The sequence below is a fragment of the Macaca nemestrina genome, chromosome 14, assembly GCF_043159975.1.
Source record: "Macaca nemestrina isolate mMacNem1 chromosome 14, mMacNem.hap1, whole genome shotgun sequence".
In the NCBI taxonomy this organism is placed as follows: domain Eukaryota; kingdom Metazoa; phylum Chordata; class Mammalia; order Primates; family Cercopithecidae; genus Macaca; species Macaca nemestrina.
Genome location: NC_092138.1, coordinates 65,765,257 through 65,788,745, shown reverse-complemented (window position 1 = coordinate 65,788,745; position 23,489 = coordinate 65,765,257). Strand labels below are relative to the sequence as shown.

Below are 23,489 nucleotides of genomic sequence, written 5' to 3'. Positions count from 1 at the left end.
TTTCCCTTGTTTTCTTTTTCCTGATGATAATTGTGAGGTTTGTTTTTTAATATCAATCTCTGGTAACCAGAAAATTAAGTTAGCTAAAACATGCAGCTCTGAGAAGTCTGGTTAAGAAGATTTTTCTATATTTAATAATTTACATTTACATTTGCGCTTGCCTAATACTTGGATATAGCTTATCACAATGAACACAAATATAGGGATATGGTTGGTTTGGGGTGGTAGATTGCTGGCCCAGGCCTTAGGAAGACCAGTTCTGTCCTCACTCTGCCCTCACCCTGTCGTTAACTTTCTGTGTACCTTTGGGTAAGTCACCTCCCCTTTTGTGCTTGTTGTAAAATTGTAGATGTGATGAGCTTTAAAGGCTCTCTTCAGCACTGCAGAGCTGCGTGTAGGCTTCAATATTACAGAGATGAATTGCCCTCTGTTATGCCTGTAGTTAAGAAGAACTTAGGGGGTAGAAGCTGCTGCTTTTGGTTGCCTATGAGAGTAGTTAATGCACATAGTGAAAACAAAACCCAGTTATGAAGTTCAGTTGAATGCGTTTTCATTTAGGCTGTTAATACAGTTGGTAATTCTTCCCAGTGTTAAAATCTCAAGCTTCCTCTTGTGAACCCTAAGGTCATTGAGTTTGAGAGAAAACAAATGGTAGTTGGCCATTCTTCCTATGTTTACATTTCTGTTAGGTACTCAATTGTTATTTTGAATGCTGTGCCAAGTATCCTAAGACAGCTAAAGAGTTCAGATTATGTTAAACATGCGTATTTTCATTAGGCTTCTTTGGTGGCTTATTCCTTTCCTTAGTACCTGTTTTAGCAGGTTGGTTGTTACTGTCCACTTACTAGTATTATATATTATCAGATGCCCACACATTTAGGGCTTGAGGTGTGCAGCTATATACTGCTGATTTGGAATCCTTCAGAGATAGCAGAATTTTAGTTAGAAATTTGTCTCCTAAATTTATGGTAAATGAATTTGTATTATACCTACTATGTGCCCAGCACTGCCCTAGGCTTTTAATCAATTCATGTAAGTCATGGCTTCTGCTCTCAAGCAACTTTTGGTCTAGAAAGAGAAGCAAAGCAGTGTGATGTGTTATAATAGGTGTATGCAGAGGTCTGTGGCAATACAGGAGGAGTCATCTAAAATTGGGCTATTAGGTCACAGAGATGAGACTCCTTACTCAAAATTTCTAGCTACACTTAATCACAAGCACTTAATCAGATTTAAACTTTTTTTTTTCTTTTTTTTTTTCTTTTTTTTTTTTTGGAGACAGTCTTGTCCTGTTGCTCAGGCTGGAGTGCAGTGGTGCCATCTTGACTCGCTGCTGCCTCCACCTCCCGTGTTCAAGTGATTTTCCTGCCTCAGCCTCCCAAGTAGCTGGGAATACAGGCACCTGTCACCACACCCAACTATTTCTTTTTGTATTTTTGGTAGAGACGGGTTTCACCACATTGGCCAGGTTGGTCTCGAACTCCTGACCTCAAGTGATCCATCCACCACGGCCTCCCAAAGTGCTGGGATTACAAGCATGAGCCACCATGCCCGGCCTTTTTTGTTTTGTTTTGTTTTGAGACGGAGTCTCGCTCTGTCGCCCAGGCTGGAGTGCAGTGGCGCAATCTCAGCTCACTGCAACCTCTGCCTCCTGGGTTCAAGTGATTCTCCTGCCTCAGCATCCTGTGTAGCTGGGATTACAGGCGGGTGCCATCATGCCTGGCTAACTTTCTGTGTTTTTAGTAGAGATGGGGTTTCACCATGTTGCCCAGGCTGGTTTCAAACTCCTGACCTCAAGTGATCCTTCTGCCTCAGCCTCCCAAAATGTTGGGATTACAGGTGTGAGCCACCGTGCCTGGGCCGATGTGTATTTAAACTTATTAAAGTGTTTTTAGATTTAATTTGGTTAATAAAGAAACAGTTGTTTCCAAACCATTCCCTTGTTCCAAATTTTCGTGTGCAGGAAGCACAGGGGAGAAAAAAGCGTCTCATGTAAACTGTTGTGCTGAATTTCTGTTGTCCTCAACTCTTAGAGATTGTTGGGAGAATCCTTGCTGTTTATGTGAGTGCTCAAACTCCAGGAACAGAAACTAATCCTCCATGTGATACAAATCAGTGTAACATTCCCAGAGTTTGTACTTGAGGGGCCAGAATTCTTAGAGGCTGCTAGCATACTTAACACTTGGGCAGGGCTAACTCACTGGGAAACTGCCTGACATGGTCAGAGGTTCAGGTGTGCTTGTGGACCACACAGAACAGCCTGAGAGTTTGTAGCACATCACAAAGCTTGGTGGACTTCCCTGTGTAAGAGCCAAAACTTTGTTTGAGAGGCGGGAAAGACGGAAGACAAGGATTGGATTCAAGCAGAATGCACATGGCAGAACAAAACAACTCAGGGACTAAGTGCTATGCTGTGTGGGAACAGCTCTGAAGTTCCACATCAGGGTGAATTGTTTGAGTCTGATAGTTGAAAGGGAGAAGAACCTGAATACATTTTTCCCTAGGCTGTCATTTCAGGTGACATGTTAAAGCTATGGGTTGATTTGTAAAGAGAAGTGTTAACTAATAGCCTTACGGTGTATTGTGACACTCCTTGAGATCAGTTGGCAGTCTGAAGTAGACTGAAAAACTGGATTAAGGAGTTGTTGGCTGGCTTTTCAGAGAGCCGCATGCCTCCTTACTTTAGAGGAGTCTTTTACCAGCTAGTTCTCTCTCCCCTTCACCATCCTCAGGTGTTCTGGCTTGTGGTTTGATTCCCATGTCTTAGCATGGACTGTTTGCTTTCACTCTCTCTCATCCCAACTCCAATTTATTCATAAGCATCTGTATACCAGTGTGGGTTCCATTGCTTTCATACATATGGTGACCAGTTATCCAAACTCAAATTGTGTAGAAGGTCTGATGAAGGAATTTAGTTGTAGAATTATTAATATGAAAAAGAGTGCAACAAATAAGTAATTATGCAATTAACCATTATTGAAAAGAAAAAAATTACATGAAATCATATTGCCTCAAAATTGGGGCACATGGCCACCAAATCTACTTTGTATGACTCTTGTCTTTATCCTTACCATGTTCAAGTCCTCTGCCATGTTCAAATTTTCCCAGAAAGCATTTCATGATCAACTTCATTCTACCTGGATTTTTTTCTGTTCTTTGGTTCTAGTACTTGCTATTTATTGCTGATAGGTTGTCTGTAAGTATGTACCTTCCCTGTCATTCTAGAGTGGAAGCATCATGTCACAACAGACTGTCTCATCGCAAAAGAGGGTGAAGTGTCACCCTTGTGGATGCTGAACCCTAGTGGGACACCAGGTGTTCTGGATCCCCTAGCATAATCCAGGAGATTTGAGCCTTTGTAGTCTATGCAGGATTTGCTTGAGTCTGAGGGATAATGGATTAACCAGAATCTCTGGCGATCACTGATGGGTCTCAAAAAAAAAGGAGAATGGCTCTTAAAGCTGCAGTATGAAGCTATTTTAAATTTTCCGATTACTAAAGAGCACTAACGGCATTTTATTTGAGGGGTGTGGTATTCCCTTATTTATTCAAATCTTTTGTTTGTTTGTTTGTTTGAGACAGGGTTTTCACTCCTATCACCCAGGTTGGAGTGCAGTGGTGCGATCTCAGCTCACTGCAACCTCTGCCTCTTGAATTCAAGTGATTTTCCTGCCTCAGCCTCCCAAGTAGCTGGGACTACAGGTGTGCACCACCACGTCTGGCTAATTTTTGTATTTTTGGTAGAGATGGAGTTTCAATATGTTGGTCAGGCTGGTCTCAAACTCCTGACCTCAAATTATCTGCCTGTTTCGACCTCCCAAAGTGCTGGGATTACAGGAATGAGCCATCGCACTTGGCCTTTGTCTTGATTTTTAATTGAACTTCCTGTTTATCGCCCTTTTTTTCCTTCAGCTTTTAAGTTCCAGGGTACATGTGCAGGAAATGCAGGTTTGTTACATAGGTAAACGTGTGACATGTGACATGGTGGTTTCCAGCACAGATGAACCCATCACCTTCGTATTAAGCCCAGCATAATGAATGCTGTAATCTTCCTAATGCTCTCCCTTCCCCCCAACCTCCAACCCTCATTTTTTTTCTTGAAACCCTTTGCCTTTGGTTTCAGTGAACTGTTCTATCCTGATCATTCACTGTCCTTTTTAAAAATTACTTCTTTTCAGGTGCTTTTGTGGCTTTTTCTTTGTCCATATCCTAAATCAAGAATGGCTAGCTGACTGTCAAATCTTGTTTGCAGATGTTTTATTGGCCCTCAGAGTGTTTTGAAAACATTATTGTAGTTGCTAACAATAAAAATATTTAAAATCTGAATGTATGGCCTTTTTGGGGAAAAGATGACCAGGTTGCACTTAGGTGGCCATTTTCCTGTGGCAGTGATTATTAGAGCTGCTCTTCTGGGAGGGGAACGTGCTGGCTCCAGCCTGCTTGGTTCTATCTAGTGTGTTCACTCATTCATTAGCCAAAAGTTAACTGTAGTTAATTTTGCCTCTGTACATTTTAGTTTGCAACACCTGTCTTCTGTGTATATTCACCAGGTTCTTATCCATAACCTCCTGTTTTCTCTCCACTCGCTCTCCCTGATCACCTCTGTTCCTATTAGTCATGGAAACCAGATGGATGAGTCTGTTTACCATCCTAAGTATTTTTTTCAGTTCAATGGTTATGCCTGCCTTTCAGTGTTTAAGTTCATTTCTTTTTGCATTTTAATTACATTCTTTTTGTTGCTTTCTGGTCTATATGGTTTGATGGCTTGAAATAATTTTCCAACATTGAATGTTAGTTAAGTCTTTATCTATTTGTAGTGATTCCTAATTGTCATTTTGTCATTTGAGTCTTCTGTGTCCCAACAACTGAGTGGTTGTTGTATTGTGCATAAAAATAATATACAGATAGAATTGCTTTGTTTTTCCTTTTTAATGTGAATATATAGCATTGACATTTTTCTCACTCTTGCAACTTTCAGCCATTGCTTTAATACCTTCATGTGAAAATTGGTCTTTGAGGTGTATGCTGTTTTTCCCTATAACCCCTTTTTGCTGTCATCTACTAAAGCTCCAGGCACAGACATTTCTCTCATCCTGCATCCCTCAGTTCATCAGAGATTTTATTATCTGGTTCACAGTGTTGCTGTCCCCACCCCAAGTCTTGCCATCACTGTGCCTGCGGACAATCCATTTAATGTTTCACTTTCTAGGAGCTTAATCTATGTGGAGATAACAAACATACTAAAAACAGTATGATATTTAAAAATAACTTTTTTTTTTTGAGATGGAGTCTCACTCTGTTGCCCAGGCTGGAGTGCAGTGGTCAGATCTCAGCTCACTGCAAGCTCCGCCTCCTGGGTTTACGCCATTCTCCTGCCTCAGCCTCCCGAGTAGCTGGGACTACAGGCGCCCGCCACCTCGCCCGGCTAGTTTTTTGTATTTTTTAGTAGAGACGGGGTTTCATCGTTTTAGCCAGAATGGTCTTGATCTCCTGACCTCGTGATCCGCCCATCTCGGCCTTCCAAAGTGCTGGGATTACAGGCTTGAGGTGCCACCGCGCTCAGCCAGAAATAACGTTTTAAGGCATCCATAGAAGTAGCATAAGCCTGTGTTTGAAACAAAGCCGTAATTGGGGGATGGACACCTCTTTTCTCCTAGGTTCATGTTTCCGTGTGGAGGGACATCACCATGTAATTCCCTTGGCCTCTCTTTGCCCAGAGGAGGATTTACTAATCTCATTGAAGAACTTGGGCAAGGAACTAGGCAGGGCTTAGGAGCCAGCCACTTGTAGCCTATTCTTGGAAGCTGCAAATTTTCCAGAAACAGATCTCTATGTCGGTAGGCCTATGGTTTTCCAACTGCTGCTGTTATTGGGTAAGCGAATTGCTCAATTCCAGAATGCAATTTTAGGAAACTCATTGTTTTTGTGTCTTTATTTTTATTTATTTATTATTTTTTTTGAGATGGGGTCTTGCTGTGTCACCAGGTTGGAGTGCAATAGCGCGATCTCGGCTCACTGCAACCTCCACCTCCCAGGTTCAAGCGATTCTCCTGCCTCAGCCTCCCAAGTAGCGGGGACTACAGATGCATGCCACCACACCTGGCTAATTTTTGTATTTTTAGTAGAGATGGAGTTTCACCATGTTAGCCAGGATGGTCTCGATCTCCTGATCTCATGATCCGTCTGCCTCAGCCTCCCAAAGTGTTGGGATTACAGGCGTGAGCCACTGCGCCCGGCCTGTGTCTTTAATTTTTAATGTATTTTTAAAATATGAGCTTTATAATAAAGCTGACAGTTTGGTCACTATCTATTTGACTTTTTTGGTCATGTTTCTCACTTATTCCCAAAATGAGTAGGTAGGTGGATGGAGGGAAGGGATTTTATTTAATGAACCCCCCAAGCCCCAATAGTAGTCATTGCTAAAAGTTCATAGGGGAGATGATACCATCTAGCTTTTTTGAGGTTTGAGTTGGATATTGAGAGATGGCAGAATTGAGGTAGAGTTTTAAAGATGGGTCTAATAGTATGAGAACATTCAGTCAGATTATGGTGAGTTCAAAGAACAGGAAGTTGACAGCCGGTTTGAGCTAAGGCTTTGGCAAGAGTTGGTAGTGATGAGATTAGGAAGATTGGAATGCCTGATGGACAAATTTGACTTTTCCCCACCCTTATAAGTAGGATAAAGCTATTGATGACTCTTATGTAGGGAAATGACAAGGTTAAAATGATGTATTCAGAGTTATCATTAGTGTCTAAGAATAGGCTAATATTCAGTGATAATAAATAGGTTTATAATCTAATGATTCACTGTAAATCAGTTTGGAAGTACAAATGCCTTAATATACTAGAAAATAATCTTTCTTAGAAGTTGTCATTCCTTAAATAGCTGTGATTTCTTTGAACAGAAGGTCAATTCCCAGGCTAATTTAGATGGACTTGAAGGTGTCATAGAGCAATAGTGTTAACTTCCCAAAGCAAGCCTTTTTGAAAGAGGTGTACAAGTTGTTGTTGTTTTTAATTGAGGAGCATGTATATGAATGCATCTTAGACCTTTGTAGTGTTTGGTGAAATCCATCCTAGGTGATATTATATTATAATCAGTATTTTAAAAGGTTTGGGGCCAGGCACGGTGGCTCACGCCTGTAATCCCAGCACTTTGGGAGGCCGACCTGGGTGGATCACGAGGTCAGGAGTTCAAGACCAGCCCAGCCAGCGTGGTGAAACCCTGTCTCTACTAAAAATACAAAAATTAGCCGGCATGGTGGCACGTGCCTGTAATCCCAGCTACTTAGGAGGCTGAGGCAGGAGAATCGCGTGAACCCGGGAGGCGGAGGTTGCAGTGAGCTGAGATCATGCCACTGCACTCCAACCTGGGTGACAGAGTGAGACTCCATCTCAAAAAAAAAAAAATGCTAATTTAGTAACCCGGAACAGATGAAAAGCCTGCAAAATGAAATTATGTAAATTTTATCTTTCACTTAGCTGACATTCTTGGAGAGTTTGTGTTGCATATAAATAACTAAGCTCTGCTAGGTTGGACAAAGGCCTTTTTGTAACCTTAGGAGTACATTACAAAGTAGAAAAGGGTATGCTCTTTTTCCATTGAGCTTTTCCTTTCTCATCTTTTCTTCTAACACCCTTTTTCCTACCAGGACCCTACTCTCCCACTCCATAGTCACTATTGGGGTTAAAGGAGCCATGCTCAACTTAGCCTTGACTGTGTTAGATTGGCAGGCAGGTGGAGTAAAAATGTGTCTGCCCATGGAGTATTCAAGACTGTCAGACCATGAGGCACTTGAGGTGGGGAAAAAAAAGTGTTGCATAAGAAGGTTAAAACTGACCTCGTGATCCACACAGGTTGGCCTCCCAAAGTATCTGAGATTATGTAAGTGCCTTGTATGAATAATTTTCATTTTACTTACACAACTAGTCCTTTTTTTCCTTTTGTTATTGGTTTTTAATTAGGCAAATAGTGCTTAATATTGTAGAAGATGCAAACAATACAAAATAGATCAATGTGTCCCCAGTTCCATTGTCCTTTTCAAGGATAATTACTGTGAGCAGTTTGTATATATTTCTAATCTCTGTGTTTAGATAGATACAGGGCCTTAGTATATTTATTTATTCTGCAACTTGTTTTTTTTTTCCACTTAATATATTTTGGTAACTTTTCCATGTCAGTAATTTTTTCTTTTCTTTTCTTTTTCTTTTTTTTTGAGATGGAGTTTCGCTCTTGTTGCCCAGGCTGGAATGCAATGGTATGATCTTGGCTCACTGCAACCTCTGCCTCCCAGGTTCAAGTGATTCTCCTGCCTCAGCCTCCCTAATAGCTGGGAATACAGGCACCTGCCACCACGCCCAGCTAATTTTGTATTTTTAGTAGAGACAGGCTCCTGACCTCAGGTGATCTGCCCATCTTGGCCCCCCAAAGTGCTGGGATTACAGGTTACAGGTGTGAGCCACTGTGCCCTGCCACTTTTTCTTTTTTTGAGACAGAGTCTTGCTGTGTTGCCCAGGCTGTAGTGTAGGGCATGATCTCAGCTCACTGCAACCTCTGCCTCCTGGATTCAAGCAATTCTCCTGCTAGGTAGATTTTTCCTTTGAGTTGATTTACTTGTATTTATATTTAGGCTCACTTGCGTCACTCACCTTCATAAAGAACCGAGAGTTGATGAGAAGATACTTTAGTTGTAAGATATGTTGAGACAAAACCAAATACATTGTGTGACTGGTCTGATGTTGGTTGGGGAGTGGCATCTTTGATAGTAAGGTTGACACATGAATTCTCTCCCTGGTCCTGCCCTACTCAGCTGCAGTGCCAAGAGCAAGAGTGAAGGAAAGGGCTGGCCACCTGCCACTGCAGCCCGAGTGGCCTTGTTAAGCAGCCACTCATATCCTATTTGCCTCTTCAAATGTTTATCTGCATAGGAATAGCTAAGAAGGGAAACGGAAGGGTCTGACCTTTGGCTTCTCTGGTGGTAGAAAACTGCCTTCTCTGTTTTAGAACTAGGAAGTCAGAAAACAGCTTTCAAAGATTACTGACCCTGGTGCCATGGCAAAACTAAAGGATGGATGATTATCCATTTTATATTACTTATACTTATGTTCCTATTCCTTTTTTTTTTTTTTTTTTGGAGAAAGAGTCTCGCTCTATTGCCTAGGCTGGAGTGCAGTGGCACGATCTCAGCTCACTGCTGCAAGCTTCGCCTCCCAGGTTCATGCCATTCTCCTGCCTCAGCCTCCTCAGTAGCTGTGACTACAGGTGCCCACCACCATGCCCGGCTAATTTTTGTATTTGTAGAAGAGACAGGGTTTCACCATGTTAGCCAGGATGGTCTCGATTTGACATCATGATCCACCTGCCTCAGCCTCCCAAAGGGCTGGATTTACAGGCGTGAGCCACTGCACCTGGCCTATGTTCCCATTTTTTAGTGCTAATCTGATTGTAAGTGTTTCTCTTTTCTTTTTCTTTTCTTTTTTTTTTTTTTTTTTTTTTTTTTGAGACAGAGTCTCACTCTGTCGCCCAGGCTGGAGTGTAGTGACGGGATCTTGGTTCACTGCAAGCTCCGTCTCCCGGGTCCACACCATTCTCCTGCCTCAGCCTCCTCAGTGGCTGGGACTACAGGCACCCGCCACCATGCCTGGCTAATGTTTTGTATTTTTAGTAGAGACAGGGTTTCACCATGTTAGCCAGGATGGTCTCAATCTCCTGACCTCGTGATCTGCCTCGGCCTCCCAAAGTGCTGGAATTACAGGCGTGAGCCACCGTGCCCAGCCACGATTTTAAGTGTTTCTTACTATTGCTTCTGTAAATTATATATTTTGCACAAATAATAGAAGGAAAATGGGTATAAATGAATCTAATATGGTAATCTAGACTATGCTATGTGAGTCTGTCATTACTATTTTAATAATGGGCAGTTATCTTTTAGAAAAAGAGCTGAATGGCTAAGCTCTTTCTAAACCAAATTGAGGTCTCTTCTTGTTTGGATTATCACTGTTTAATGTCAGCTTTCCCATTGAGATCATTTGACTTCCCTAGATATTTTTGTAATGCACTTTCTCAATATTTTACTTTTCTACCCACTCTTTACATTTTTGGCACCTCCCTTACCAAAACATCCTGCTGCAACTTAATTTTGATAAAAGCCTAATTTAAATGAAAGGTTTATCTATAAACTTCATTACACAACTATGAATATACACACAGAGTCTATCCTTAATATTAGGTCCCTACAGCCTCATATAGTAAGCTTAACATTTAAATGAATTGTTTTGCCATTTTGAAACAAATGCTTTTTTAGGAAATAAAAATCTGTAGGTTCTCATGGATACAAAGAGTTGCAAAGAACTGGATTAGATTTGTGGTGTATAAAAACTTCATTCAGTAAGGCCAAGGCATGTTCAGTGTCTTTGAACATTTAAGAACCAGTAGTAATCATTAACTATTGTTTTTTCAAAGTCAGTTTCTCCCTCTAAATGATGCCTGTTATTCAAACAGCTATATTGACTTCACAGAATAATATAAATTATTAGAGTAAATTTCTACCTAACTTTTACTTTTTGTTTTTGAATACAAATAATTCTTAGGTATAGGTCACATCTCATTTAAAAATTACTACTCTCGTGTTTGCCTTGCATTTCAGCTTGCTAACCTCAAGTATGTTTAAGAATCTGCTTCATATTATAACCACTGTAATTTAGAGTAAGACCAATCTCTTTTCTACAGTTTATTTTTAAAATAGGTAATATATTCACATGGTTCAAAATTTTAAAAATAGGAAAAAGCATACAGTGAAAAAAAGACTTTCTTTGATGCCTGTCCTGCTTCGTGGTTCTCCCTAGACTTAGAGACAGTGTGATCAGTTTCCATACATCTGTAGCTCCACCAGCCCCACTTTTTTACACAGTAGTGGGCCACTATGCTGTTCCACACATTGCTTTGTTTCTGTGACAGTATATAGTGGAGCTCATTCTTTATCAGTACATAAAGAGCTTCCTCTTCCCACCCACCCTCCCCTTATAGTTGCAGAGTATTCTCTTATTGGTGGGCATTTAAACCTTTAAAATAATTGATTTTACTGATTCTGTTGAGCAAATATTGATTGAGTACCTGCTGTTTGCCAGGCACTGTTCTTTCCACTTGGGATATAATGTATAAGGCAAGGAAATTTCCTGCCCTCATGGAGCCAGTTCTAATCTTGAGAGGCATGCAATAAACCGTGATGCATAATTTGTACACACATCAGTTTGAGGGCCAAATATATTTGTGAGATGCACTTTTAGGATTGGAATATCTGGTTTAAAAGTTATATGTAGGCTGGGCACGGTGGCTCATGCCTGTAATCCCAGCACTTTGGGAGGCTGAGACGGGTGCATCACCTGAGGTCAGGAGTTCAAAACCAGCCTGATCAACATGGAGAAACCCCATCTTTACTAAAAATACAAAATTAGCCAGGCATGCATAGTGGTGCATGCCTGTAATCCCAGCTACTTGGGAGGCTAAGGCAGGAGAATCGCTTGAACCCGGAAGGCAGAGGTTGTGGTGAGCCAAGATCACACCATTGCACTCCAGCCTGGGCAACAAGAGCGAAACTCCATCTGAAAAAACAAAAGCCCCTCCCCTCCCCTACCCTCCCTGAGGCTCTGTTTGTCGCCAGGCTGGAGTACAGTGGCACAATCTCGGCTCACTGCGATCTCCACGTCCCAGGTTCAAGCCATTCTCCTGCCTCAGCCTCCGAGTAGCTGGGATTATGGGCGTGTGCCATCACGCCCAGCTAATTTTTGTATTTTTAGTAGAGATGGGGTTTCACCATGTTGGCCAGGATGGTCTCCATCTCCTTACCATCTCCATCCACCTGCCTCCGCCTCCCTAAGTCTGGGATTACAGGCATGAGTCACCGTGCCTGTCCTAAAAGTTATATGTAATTTTCACTGAGTGATTTAACTGCCAAATTATTCTTTTTAGAAGATGTACTAGTTTATATATCTACTACTAGCAATGTTTGAGAGCCTGTTTTTTTCATACCTTCTCCAATATAGCGTGTTATCAAACTTCTTGTTTTTATTGACTTGGTGGGTGACAAGGTATATCTTGGTGTCATTTTTACTTTAATTTTTCTTTTGAGAAAAGCTTAATTAACATTTGTATATATCGAAAGTCATTTATATTTTCTTTTTCTTTTTTTTCGTTTTTTTTTTTGAGGCGAAGTCTCACTCCGTTGCCCAAGCTGGAGTGTAGTGGCACAATCTCGGCTTACTACAACTTCTGCCTCCCAGGTTCAACCAGTTCTCCTGCCTCAGCCTCTGGAGTAGCTAGGATTACAGGTGTCTGCCACGATGCCTGGTCGCGAACTCCTGACCTCAAGTGATCTGCCCGTCTTGGCCTCCCAAAGTGCTGGGATTACAGGCGTGAGCACTGTGCCTGGCCCTATGTTTTCTTTTTAAAAAATTTTTAGATTTTAATTTTTGTGGGTACCTAGTAGGTATATATATTTATGGGGGTACATGAGATATTTTGATACAGACATACAATGTCTAATAATCACATTAGGGTAAGCGGGGGGTATTCATTACCTCAAGCATTTATTTTTTGTGTTACAATCCATTTATACTGTTTTTAGTTATTTTAGAATGTATAATTAAACTTATATTGACTATAGTCACCCTGTTGTGCTATCAAATACTAGATCTTACTCATTCTATTTTTTTTGTACCCATTAACCATCCTTACTTCCCCCACCCAACCCCTCTTCTATCCTCCCCAGCCTCTGGTAGCCATCATTCTTCTCTCTTATCTCCACTGTGAATATCAGTCTTTTCTCTTTTTTTTTTTTTTTTTTTTTTTTTTTGAGACAGAGTCTTGCTCTGTCGCCCAGGCTGGGGTGCAGTGGCCGGATCTCAGCTCACTGCAAGCTCCGCCTCCCGGGTTTAGACCATTCTCCTGCCTCAGCCTCCCGAGTAGCTGGGACTACAGGCGCCCGCCACCTCGCCCGGCTAGTTTTTTGTATTTTTTAGTAGAGACGGGGTTTCACCGTGTTAGCCAGGATGGTCTCGACCTCCTGACCTCGTGATCCGCCCGTCTCGGCCTCCCAAAGTGCTGGGATTACAGGCTTGAGCCACCGCGCCCGGCCGTCTTTTCTCTATAGTAGAAATCACAGCAGCAATTTACCTTCTCATCTTATTTAATATTTAGGAAGATATTAGAGATTTCAAGTGTTTTAGCCTAAAGATTTGAACTCCTATAGGTACTAAGTTGTAAAATAAGTGTATTATGTTTAGTTATCATAAATGGTAATAGTGAAAATAATAATAGTTATAATAAATAGTAATTAATAGTGATGACTCATGCTTACCATGTATGTAGCTGGCATTTTCTCCTGAATGGCTGAAATAGTATTTATTTGTTTTTTTGTTTTGTTTTGTTTGTTTGTTTTTTGAGAGTCTCGCTATGTCACCAGGCTAGATCTTGGCTCACTGCAGTCTCTGCCTCCCGGGTTCAAGTGATTCTCCTGCCTCACCCTCCCGAGTAGGTGTACTGCAGGCGCATGCCACCACGCCCAGCTAATTTTTGTATTTTTAGTAGAGACGGGGTTTCACCATGTTGGCCAGGATGGTCTCTATCTCTTGACCTCGAGATCCGCCCGCTTGCCCACCTCTGCCTCCCAAAGTGCTGGGATTACAGGCATGAGCCACCGCACCTGGCCAGTAGTATTTCTTTGAATTTTACCCTTGTCCCTTGTAAAATGGGAAGTTATGAGTGGATAAGAAAGTTAATACTCACCTGGGCGCGGTGACTTACGCCTGTAATCCCAGCACTTTGCGAGGCCGAGGCAGGTGGATCTCGAGGTCTGGTGTTCGAGACCAGCTTGGCCAACATGGTGAAACTAAAAATACAAAAATACAAAAATTAGCCAGGCGTAGTGGCACACCCCTGTAATCCCAGCTGCTTGGGAGGCTGAGGCAGGAGAATCACTTGAACCTGGGAGGCAGAGGTTTCAGTGAGCCGAGATCATGCCATTGCACTCCAGCCTGTGCAATAGAGTGAGACTCCATCTCAAAAAAAAAAAAAAAAAAAGAAAGTTAATACCCAGATTAATATTAAGCCATGGGAGAATACCCAGTAAATTAGATTATTTCTCTCACAACCGAGGGAGTGGACCACTGTGATAATGTGATATAATAAAACATATATATTTGTTCTTCATCCCCAATTCCTGGCTCAGAGGTCCTAAAACCCTAGGAATTTCCTGAGTGATTAGGGTTAGAGAAGCGTCTTATTCATAATAAACTTCTTTCAGCTATACCTGAGTTTCTGCTAATGAAGTGATTCTTGGTGGGCCCCTTGATAGTTTCTGGATGAGGGCTGGTGGTTGTCAAAGGAACCCTTCATGCGATTTGAGTGTTGGAACTTTCAACCCTGCGTCCCTCCAGAGAGAGGAGAGGGGCTGGAGATTGAGTTCGGTTACCAATGGCCAGTGATTTTTATCAGTCATGCCTACCTAAGGGAATCTCCATAAGAATCTTAAATAATAGAGTTTGGAGAGCTTCTGGGTTGGTGAAGATGTTGAGGTGCTGGGAGGATGGTATGCCTAAAAAGGACATGGAAGCTCTGCCCATTCCCCTTTCCTCCATATCTTACCCCATGTACCTCTTTCATTTGGCTGTTCGTCTTTAACCTTTATAGTAAACCAGTAAACAAAAGTGTGGTCATGTGCCGCATAATGATGTTTTTGTCTAAGAGGGACTACATATATGACTGATCCCCTGAGATTATAATACTGTATTTTTACTGTACCTTTTCTATGTTTAGATGTATTTTGATACACAGATACCATTGTGTTACGTTATAGCCTCTATGGAGATCATAAAGATGACCAAGGCTCAGTCTCAGCAGGGGAAATTGAATTTATATATATAAAAAAGGTCTCACAGGCAAATCAGAGCCTTGATGTGAATAGAAGTGTTAATTGTAGTACCCTTTCTCGAATTGCTGTGTGCCAGGCACTGTGCTGTGAGCTTTTTCATACATCTAACTTTAATATCTCTCAGAACAGCTCTATGAATTACCTATATATAAGTAGATAATATCATTCTCATTTACAGATGAGGAAGGCATATGATTTGTTAAGTGACTTGCCCTAAGTTCACATAGTCTGTAAATTCCTGAATTGTATTGAAGTCTGACTCCAAAGTTCATTCTACTCAAAAAATGCTAGAGGAACTGTAATACATTGCTAGTGGAATTGTAAATGATGCAGTCAGTTTGGAAAACAGTTTGGCAGTTCCTCAAAAGGTTGAATGGAAAATCAAATGACCCAAGAAGAGAAATGAAAATAAACGGTCACATAAAAACTTATAAATGGATGTCAAAACAGCATTAGTCATAATATTCCCAAAGTGAAACAAAATGTGGTATATCCATATACTGGAATATTATTTAGCCATAGAAAGGAATGAATTGGTATGTGGTTCAATGTGGATGAACCTTGCAAACATTATGGTAGGTGAATGAACCTGATTACAAAGACCACATTAGTTTTATGATTCTGTTTATGTGAAATGTCCAGAATAGGCAAATATGCAGAAGTTGGAGTAGTGGTTGTCAGTGGCTCAGGGAAGAGATAAACGGTCTTGAGGTTTCTTTTTGGGGTGGTGAAAATGTCCTAAAATTGTGATGATGGTTGTACAAATTTGTGAATATTCTAAAAAAAATTTAATTGTATACTTTAAATAATAGATAATTGTATAGTATGTGAATTGTGTCTCACTAAGGTTATTTAAAACAAGACAAAACAAATCCGATTCTGAAATAGAATTTTCTGCTCCACATATCTAGAAGTATCAGTAAGCTCTTACTGTAATAGTAAATAAGCATGTGATCCTCACTTGCAGTCTTTAGCCTCATGTTACTTCTTCCCAACATTAATAATATCTTAAAATGTACTGTCTGAGGCTGGGCATGGTGGCTGATGCCGGTAATCCCAGCATTTTGGGAGGCCGAGGTGGGCAGATTACGAGGTCAGGAGTTCAAGACCAGCCCGACCAACATGGCGAAACCCCGTCTCTACTAAAAATACAAAAATTAGTTGGGCATGGTGGCGTGTGCCTGTAATCCCAGCTACTCAGGAGGGGTTTTGTTAACCTTTGGTCCACAGTCATGTGCGTGCTTTATTTATGACTTCATGTTTAGTATCTTCTTTCGGAAGGTTTTTCTTACTCCAAGATTATTTTCATTTTCTTTTTTTGAAACAGGGTCTCACTCATGCAGGCTGGAGTGCAGTGGCACGATCTTGGCTCACTGCAACCTCTTGTCTCCTGGGTTTAAGTGATTCTCCTGCCTCAGCCTCCCTAGTAGCTGGGATTACAGGGGTGCGCCACCATGTGTGGCTAATTTTTGTATTTTTAGTAGAGACAGGGTTTCACCATGTTGGTCAGCTTGGTCTTCAATTCCTAACCTCAGGTGATCCACCCGCCCTGGCCTCCCAAAGTGCTGGGATTACAGGCCTGAGCCACTGTGCCTGGCCTCCAAGATTATTTTAAAAACTTAACATTTTTGTCTAAAACTGCCCTCATTTTTTACATTACATAGATCTTCGACTCACCATTTTGTTTATGGTACGAAGTACAAACCAAAACTTTTAAAAATGGGTAATCTGTTGTTCAATCACTTATTGAATAGTTTGTGTTTTTATTGGTTAGAAAGTTAACTATTATTAAAGAGCAGTTGTTACTGGAAGGTAGTTTTTTAAGTTTACAAATGGATATATTAAAAATGTGTACATTTAAAGTAATAAAAACATTTAAAGTTTTAAGTTTACAAATGGATATATTAAAAATGTATACATTTAAAGTAATAAAAACATTTAAAGTGTTACGTGATTGCAGATTAGATTGTTTCTTATATGTTTAGAATTTATAGGACCAATTTTTTCTCGAAGTGTGTAGTCTGAAAAGGAATATAATATTTTTCCTCATAAATGAGAGTTTGCCTTATTGAAAGCTTGTGTTTATGTAGTTAATCTTACGTTGAAAGCAGACCACTCGGTCTAGTGGAAAGAGGGGGAGTTAGCGGTTTGAATAATGGAGTTGTCGTTTTAGATCTGCCACTCTCTGACTGCCGCTTTGTGTGGGTCAGCCTCTCTGGTTTGTTTTCCTCTGTTAAAATGCATGAACAATAATCCCCACAGTGTCTACTTATGAGTATTTTATTAGATGGGATCATGGATGTAAAAGCATTTTTAATTGGTAAAGCAGTTTAAATGTAAGGAATTACTGCATCTTAACCTTTCCTCCCTTTTTCTTGTAGGTAGTGTTGGTGCTTCTTTTCAGTGCCAGTCCATCCATCACGACCACATTTGTCATGATGACAGTGACAAGGTGAGGTTCGTGTTGATGTCTGCCATGGTGAAAATGCATGCCAACCTTACATTGCTGGATTCTCTTGCATAACTCTGGGCCTAGGGCAAGAAGAGTGTGATTTGTGGGGACACATTGTTGAGATGCTGAGGGCCTTGGTGGTTTGTGTGTCAAATTATTGACTCCTCCAGAAAACCTAGGGCTAATTCCTCAACCTGAGGTGGGTTGGGCTTTTGATCAACACTCCACTTTCCTACCTATGCCTCTGTCCCCATCATGGTGCTTCCTCTTCTGCACAGCCTGAATAGATTATCTTAATATATGAACATGTGTTTCAAAGGTTGATAGCTATCTCAGCAACTCATGTTGGAGATATCTTGGACATTACCTTTTGGTCCACTTTTGGCGTTAATTGCATTGAATTATGTTTTCTTCTTATACTTTACTTTCAAAATTTTTTTTTGGCTCTGTTTACAAAGGCCAATTTAAATATTGGGGATTGTCAATTGAATCGATCTGGTTCATACACAAGAAGTCTACTTTGGGCCTGATACATGTATATTTTAAATTATGTCCAAACTATTGGTGGTGGTTTCATTGTGCTTTTTGCTTTTGTTCTTTTTATCTCTAAAGAAACCTGATCAGTACCCTTGATGGCCCAGCCCTTGCAGTAAATATTTCTGTGGGCTGGGCCTTGGGAACATCTGGCTGCCGATCTGGATGGACTTAAATTTAGTCTTTTTCATCACCAGTTTCCAGTGGCTTCCCTCCCATTTCCTGTGTGTTATATGCAGGAATCTGTCACTCCTTTGGTAGTTTCCAGTGCAGACCAATCTAAGCAGTCTTTTTCTCTGCTGTTTTGATCAAGATCCTCCTCTCCTATTGTGTTGGAGCTGGATCAAGAAGTTGGTTGATCATTGGGATTTTCCAAATGGTTTCTTTGTTCTGTTTGTTGGTCTCTTTGTCTTTGTGAGCTTTGCTCAGACTGATTTCACTCTCTTTACAGGGAGTGGTAGCCATAGCATTCCAGTCTCCTTTATTATTGTACCAATCAAGAGGCATGAGTTTCGTTTTTAACTTATTTCAAAGGCAAGCCACTGAAAGAGACTTCTAGAATATATAGGTGGCTACAGAAAATTTTGTATACTGCAGATTTTAGAAATGAGCATTTGAAGTTAAGAGTGATGATAGAGGGAGAAAGCAAAATCATTTTAGGTTACTAATGTTACAAGTGATTGTGCATCATAATTATGAAGGTGCTTTTGGGTTAAATTTTTTTTCTTCTGCTAAGTGTGTTATGCTACTGTCCATTTGTTCGTTTATAGTATAGGAGCCAGACTGCCCTCCGGGTTGTCTCCAGACCTTAGATTCTAAAGATAAGCTTTTTGTCTGTCTTTGCCAGCTACTTCCTGTCGCCCCTTAAACTGTTTTTGTTTTCTAATTTATTAATCTTTCTATAGCTGATTTTGTGCTTTTAAGACAGGAGATTTTTCTGGAAATATGGGGGAAAAAAGGGAAAAGAATTTAAGGAATATTATTAAGGAATAGGAGATCAGCAGATTAAAGAACTATCTCTCCTTTCTTCCTATCTACCATGTATATATTGATTGTTTCCTAAATGGAAATGGAGAAAATGGATTAGGGTCTCTTGACTATGTATTTAGCATTTATTCAACTCATTCAGTCAGCAAGTAATACTTATTGATTGGTACCTCTGTGTCTAGGCATTTAGGGAATACAGTCAGAAACAAAACAGGTAAAGATTCTAGTATTAGCATTTTATAAGTGAAGTGGATAAAAGAAAAGTTACAGATTACAGCCTTTTTTTTTCTTTTTTTGTGGGGGGGATGGGGAGACTGAATCTCCCTTCGTTGCTCAGGCTGGAGTGCAGTGCACAATCTTGGCTTACGGCAACCTCTGCCTCCCAGGTTCAAACGATTCTCAGCCTCCTGAGTAGCTGAGATTGCAGGTGTGTGCCACAGCGCCCAGCTAATTTTTTGTATTTTTATGTTTGTTTGTTTGTTTATTTATTATTTTGAGACAGAGTCTCTCTCTGTTGCCAGGCTGGAGTGCAGTGGAAAGATCTCAGCTCACTGCAGTGTCTGCCTCCTGGTTCAAGTGATTGTTGAGCCTCTGCCACCTGTAGCTGGGACTACAGGTGTTCATCACCACGCCCGGCTAATTTTTGTATTTTTGTGGAAATGGGGTTTCACCACGTTGGCCAGGCTGGTCTCGAACTCCTGGCCCCAAGTGATCCATCCAACTCGGCCTCCCAGAGTGTTTGGATTACAGGCGTGAGCTACCGTGCCCAGCCAGATTATAGCTTTCAACAGGATCATCAGGTGTTATTCTGGGGAGGGGACTGGGTGGATAGCATATTTAAAAATCAGATCCCTACATTTACAACATCCCCCTGATGTCTTTCTATGACATGTGGGTATTGGTTTTGCAAAAACTAAGATGAAACTGTTGCCCTCTGCACACTCACTCTCTCTCCCTTCCCCACTTCCTTACATAGTCTCACTCAGAATTAAAGGGATCATAGAGTATGTTTATACCAACCTGCTTTTTATTTTTATTTTATTTTATTTTTTTATTTTTCAGACAGAGTTTCACTCTTGTTGCCCAGGCTGGAGTGCAATGGTCGATCTTGGCTCGCTGCAACCTCCGCCTCCCGGGTTCAAGCGATTCTCCAGCCTCAGCCTCCCAAGTAACTGGGATTACAGGCATCTGCCACCACGCCCAGCTAATTTTGTATTTTTAGTAGAGACGAGGTTTCTCCATGTTGGTCAGGCTGGTCTCAAATTCCCAACCTCAGGTGATCTGCCTCCTTGGCCTCCCAAAGTGCTAGTATTACAGGCGTGAGCCACCACGCCTAGCCCCAACCTGCTTTTAAAAAAATAAACTTGGGAGCTGTGACCACCATGGGAGAAATTACTTGTTCAGTGAACCCACAGTGCTAGGGCTAGACTAGATCTTCTATATCAAATGCAAGTCATATAAAATATTTGCTTAGGTATTCTGAGCACATTGTCAAAACGTGTTGATTCTTTGCTTGTCTTTGCTTACCTTTCAGGCATGGTGTGTTTCTCAGATTGGGGAAGAAAAGTTGATTTTTCTTAAAAGTTTTCTCATTTTTAAGTAATCTGTGTATGACTGGGGATGGAACCACAGTTCATGCAAGGAGTGTGAGGGCCAATGTATTTGTTGGACATCCTCTCTACAGCCTTGGAGGTGGTGGCCAATCCCCAGTTTTTTCGCTTGATCTGTTGTCCTCCAGCTTAAAGTTTCTCTCTTGATATGTATCTGTTTATAGTTTATAGTGCTGGAAGAAACTGCAGCTCTGATGTGAATTATTAAATCCTGTGAGTTACAAATTCTCATTAATTTATATTGGGCATAGCAATTTACACAAGCCCTCCAGCATTATTTTTACATTCGTTCACAGGGCCATATTCCATAATTTCTAGGTAGCAAACATTTATATTTGAGTAGCTACTACATATAGAGCAATAGGCAAGGTAATAAAGATATTGTTAACCGATTACTTGTGTTGTGAAGAATAAGAAAGCAGGAAAGGGGGCATAGAAGTACTGGAAGAAGGTTGCTCTTAACCAGGTAGTCATAACACCCTTTGAAGTAGGGACTGCTTTATTCCAGTTTTATCAGTGAGGATTAAATATTTACCCAAGATCACATAGCAGTACACTGGGATTCCATCCCAAGCTGCCTTGCTTGAGTCTGTACTCTGCTGTTTGAAGAAACCTATTCCTATTTTAACTTTACCCATTCAACTGTGACATGCTTGGAGAAATAGATCTGCAAGTGGAGAAGGCCTCAGAGAGTCACAGTGGAACTGAACCATTGGCAACAGTCTTTGCCTGTAGTTTCTCTCTTGCCCCCAGGCCTTTATTCTGATTCATGACTATTTGTTACTCCAGGATCCTCTTCCAAGTCATCCCTACCCTGTGTCAGGCTCAGAATTCTATGTGAGTTTTTTGTTTGTTTGTTTGTGACAGGGTCTCACTTTGTCGCCCAGGCTGGGATACAGTGGCGCAATTTCTGCTCACTGCGACTTCTGCCCCCACGTTCAAGGGATTCTCCCACCTCAACCTCCCTAAGTAGCTGGGAATACAGGCGCGCACCGCCTGTAGTCATGTTTCACTTAGATACTGAAATTAACTCAGCTACTGTCAGTTTGAAAATAGTCACATTTTCACAGTGAGAACGAGCTTGAGCTGGGGGATTAGATCTGACCCAAGAATGAGATAAAATATTGAAGAATTTGATAAGACTATTCCCTCAGTTGAGGTAAATTAACTTGTAGCCTCAATTATATACGTTTTCAGAGTTCTTGATACATTGCCAGGAGGATGGCCATTTGAGAAACGAAAATAGGAGAGTCCTTCCTAAACTGCTTATGTGTGATTCTAAGCAGGAGTCTTTCTTGACAAGAATTCCTTATAGTAGGCTTCGTTCATTTGTCTTGGAAAAAAGCACCCATCTAGCTTGTGTATAGGTAATCCCATGCATACCATCTTCAGGGAAGATGGAAAATGTACTAACAGGTTCAGTATCGCTTATCTAAAATGCTTGGGACCAGAAGTGTTTGGGATTTTTGATTTTTTTCAGGTTTTATATATTTGCTTTATATACTGGTTGAGCATCCCAAATCTGAAACTTCAAAATGTTCCATTGAGTACTTCCTTTGAGTGTGAAATCTGTACTCAGAAGTTTTGGATTTTCTAGCATTTCAGATTTCAGATTTTCAGATTTTTGCTCAAGACGTACCAGTTTTTCTTCCGTGACTGTGTACTTCCTTTTTCTTATCTTTTTATTTTTTAGTATTTATTTATTTATTTTTGAAATGGAGTCTTGCTCCATTGCCCAGGCTGGAATGCAGTGGTGTGATCTTGGCTCACTGCAACCTCCACCTCCTGGGTTCAAGCAATTCTCCAGCCTTAGCCTCCCGAGTAGCTGGGATTACAGGTGCACACCACCACATCTGGCAAGTTTTTGTATTTTTAGAATAGATATGGTTTCACCAGGTTGACCAGGCTGGTCATGAACTCCTGACCTCCAGTGATCGGCCTCTGCCTCGGCCTCCCAAAGTGCTGGGATTACAGGCATGAGCCACTGTACCCTGCCTGTATTTTTTTTTAGTAGAGACGGGGTTTCACCATGCTGGCCAGGCTGGTCTTCAACTCCTGGCCTCAGATGATCCACCTGCTTTGGTCTTCTAAAGTGCTGGGATTACAGGCTTGAGTCATCATGCCTGACCTCTTTATTTTTTAAAAATTACATATTGATTGTTGGCCAGGCGCAGTGGCTCATGCCTGTAACCCCAGCACTCTGGGAGGCCGAAGTGAGTGGATCACTCAACCTCAAGAGTTTGAGACCAGCTGACCAGTCTGGACAACATAGCAAAACCCTGTGTGTACAAAAAATACAAAATTAGCTGGGCCTAGTGGTACATACCTAGCTACTCAGGAGGCTGAGGTGGGAGGATTACTTGAGGTTGCATGGAGATCAAGCCACTGCATGCACTCCAGCCTGGGTGATGGAGTGAGACCCTGTCTCCAAAAAAAAAAAATGATTTACATATTGATTGTAAAAACAAACACAGCACTCTATGCAGTTTCTCTCCTGAGAAATAACAATTGGAATTTCAGTATTAACAGATTTTTTTCTCACCATATTTGTATGAAATGTTTTTCATCCTTGTAAAATCAAGTTTCTTGATTGTACCTTGATAAAGATTCTCTAGCTTAAGATAGGAACTAGATTTGTAAAAGTTTAGCAGTGTTTCATTTAAAAAGTGCTGGAAGTGGCCGGGTGTGGTGGTTCATGCTTGGAATCCCAGCAGTTTGGGAGGCCAAGGCAGGCGGATCACTGGAGGCCAGGAGTTCAAGACCAGCCTGGCCAATATGGTAAAACCCTGTCTCTAGCGAAAATTAGCTGAGTGTGGTGTGGTACACGGCTGTAATCCCAACTACTTGGAAGGTTGAGGCAGGAGAATCTCTTGAACCCAGAGGCGGAGGTTGTATTGAACCGAGACACTGCACTCCTGCCTGGGTGACAGAGTGAGACTCTGTCTCCAAAACCAAAAAAAGTGATGAAAGTATTGTTAATCT

The 23,489-nt window shown here is 41.2% G+C and overlaps 1 protein-coding gene across 7 annotated transcripts in view; it reads left to right on the top strand.

Annotated features, from left to right (window-relative positions):
• LOC105485770 (ring finger protein 38) overlaps positions 1 to 23,489 on the top strand; it is a 142,039-nt gene that overhangs the window by 41,261 nt on the left and 77,289 nt on the right. For all 7 annotated transcript variants that reach the window (XM_011748256.3, XM_071078003.1, XM_011748260.3 and 4 more), the window contains exon 2: positions 17,306 to 17,376. In XM_011748256.3, coding sequence (XP_011746558.1) covers positions 17,360 to 17,376 — 17 coding nt within the window. In that variant the 5' untranslated portion in view covers positions 17,306 to 17,359. The remainder of the gene's footprint in view (positions 1 to 17,305; positions 17,377 to 23,489) is intronic.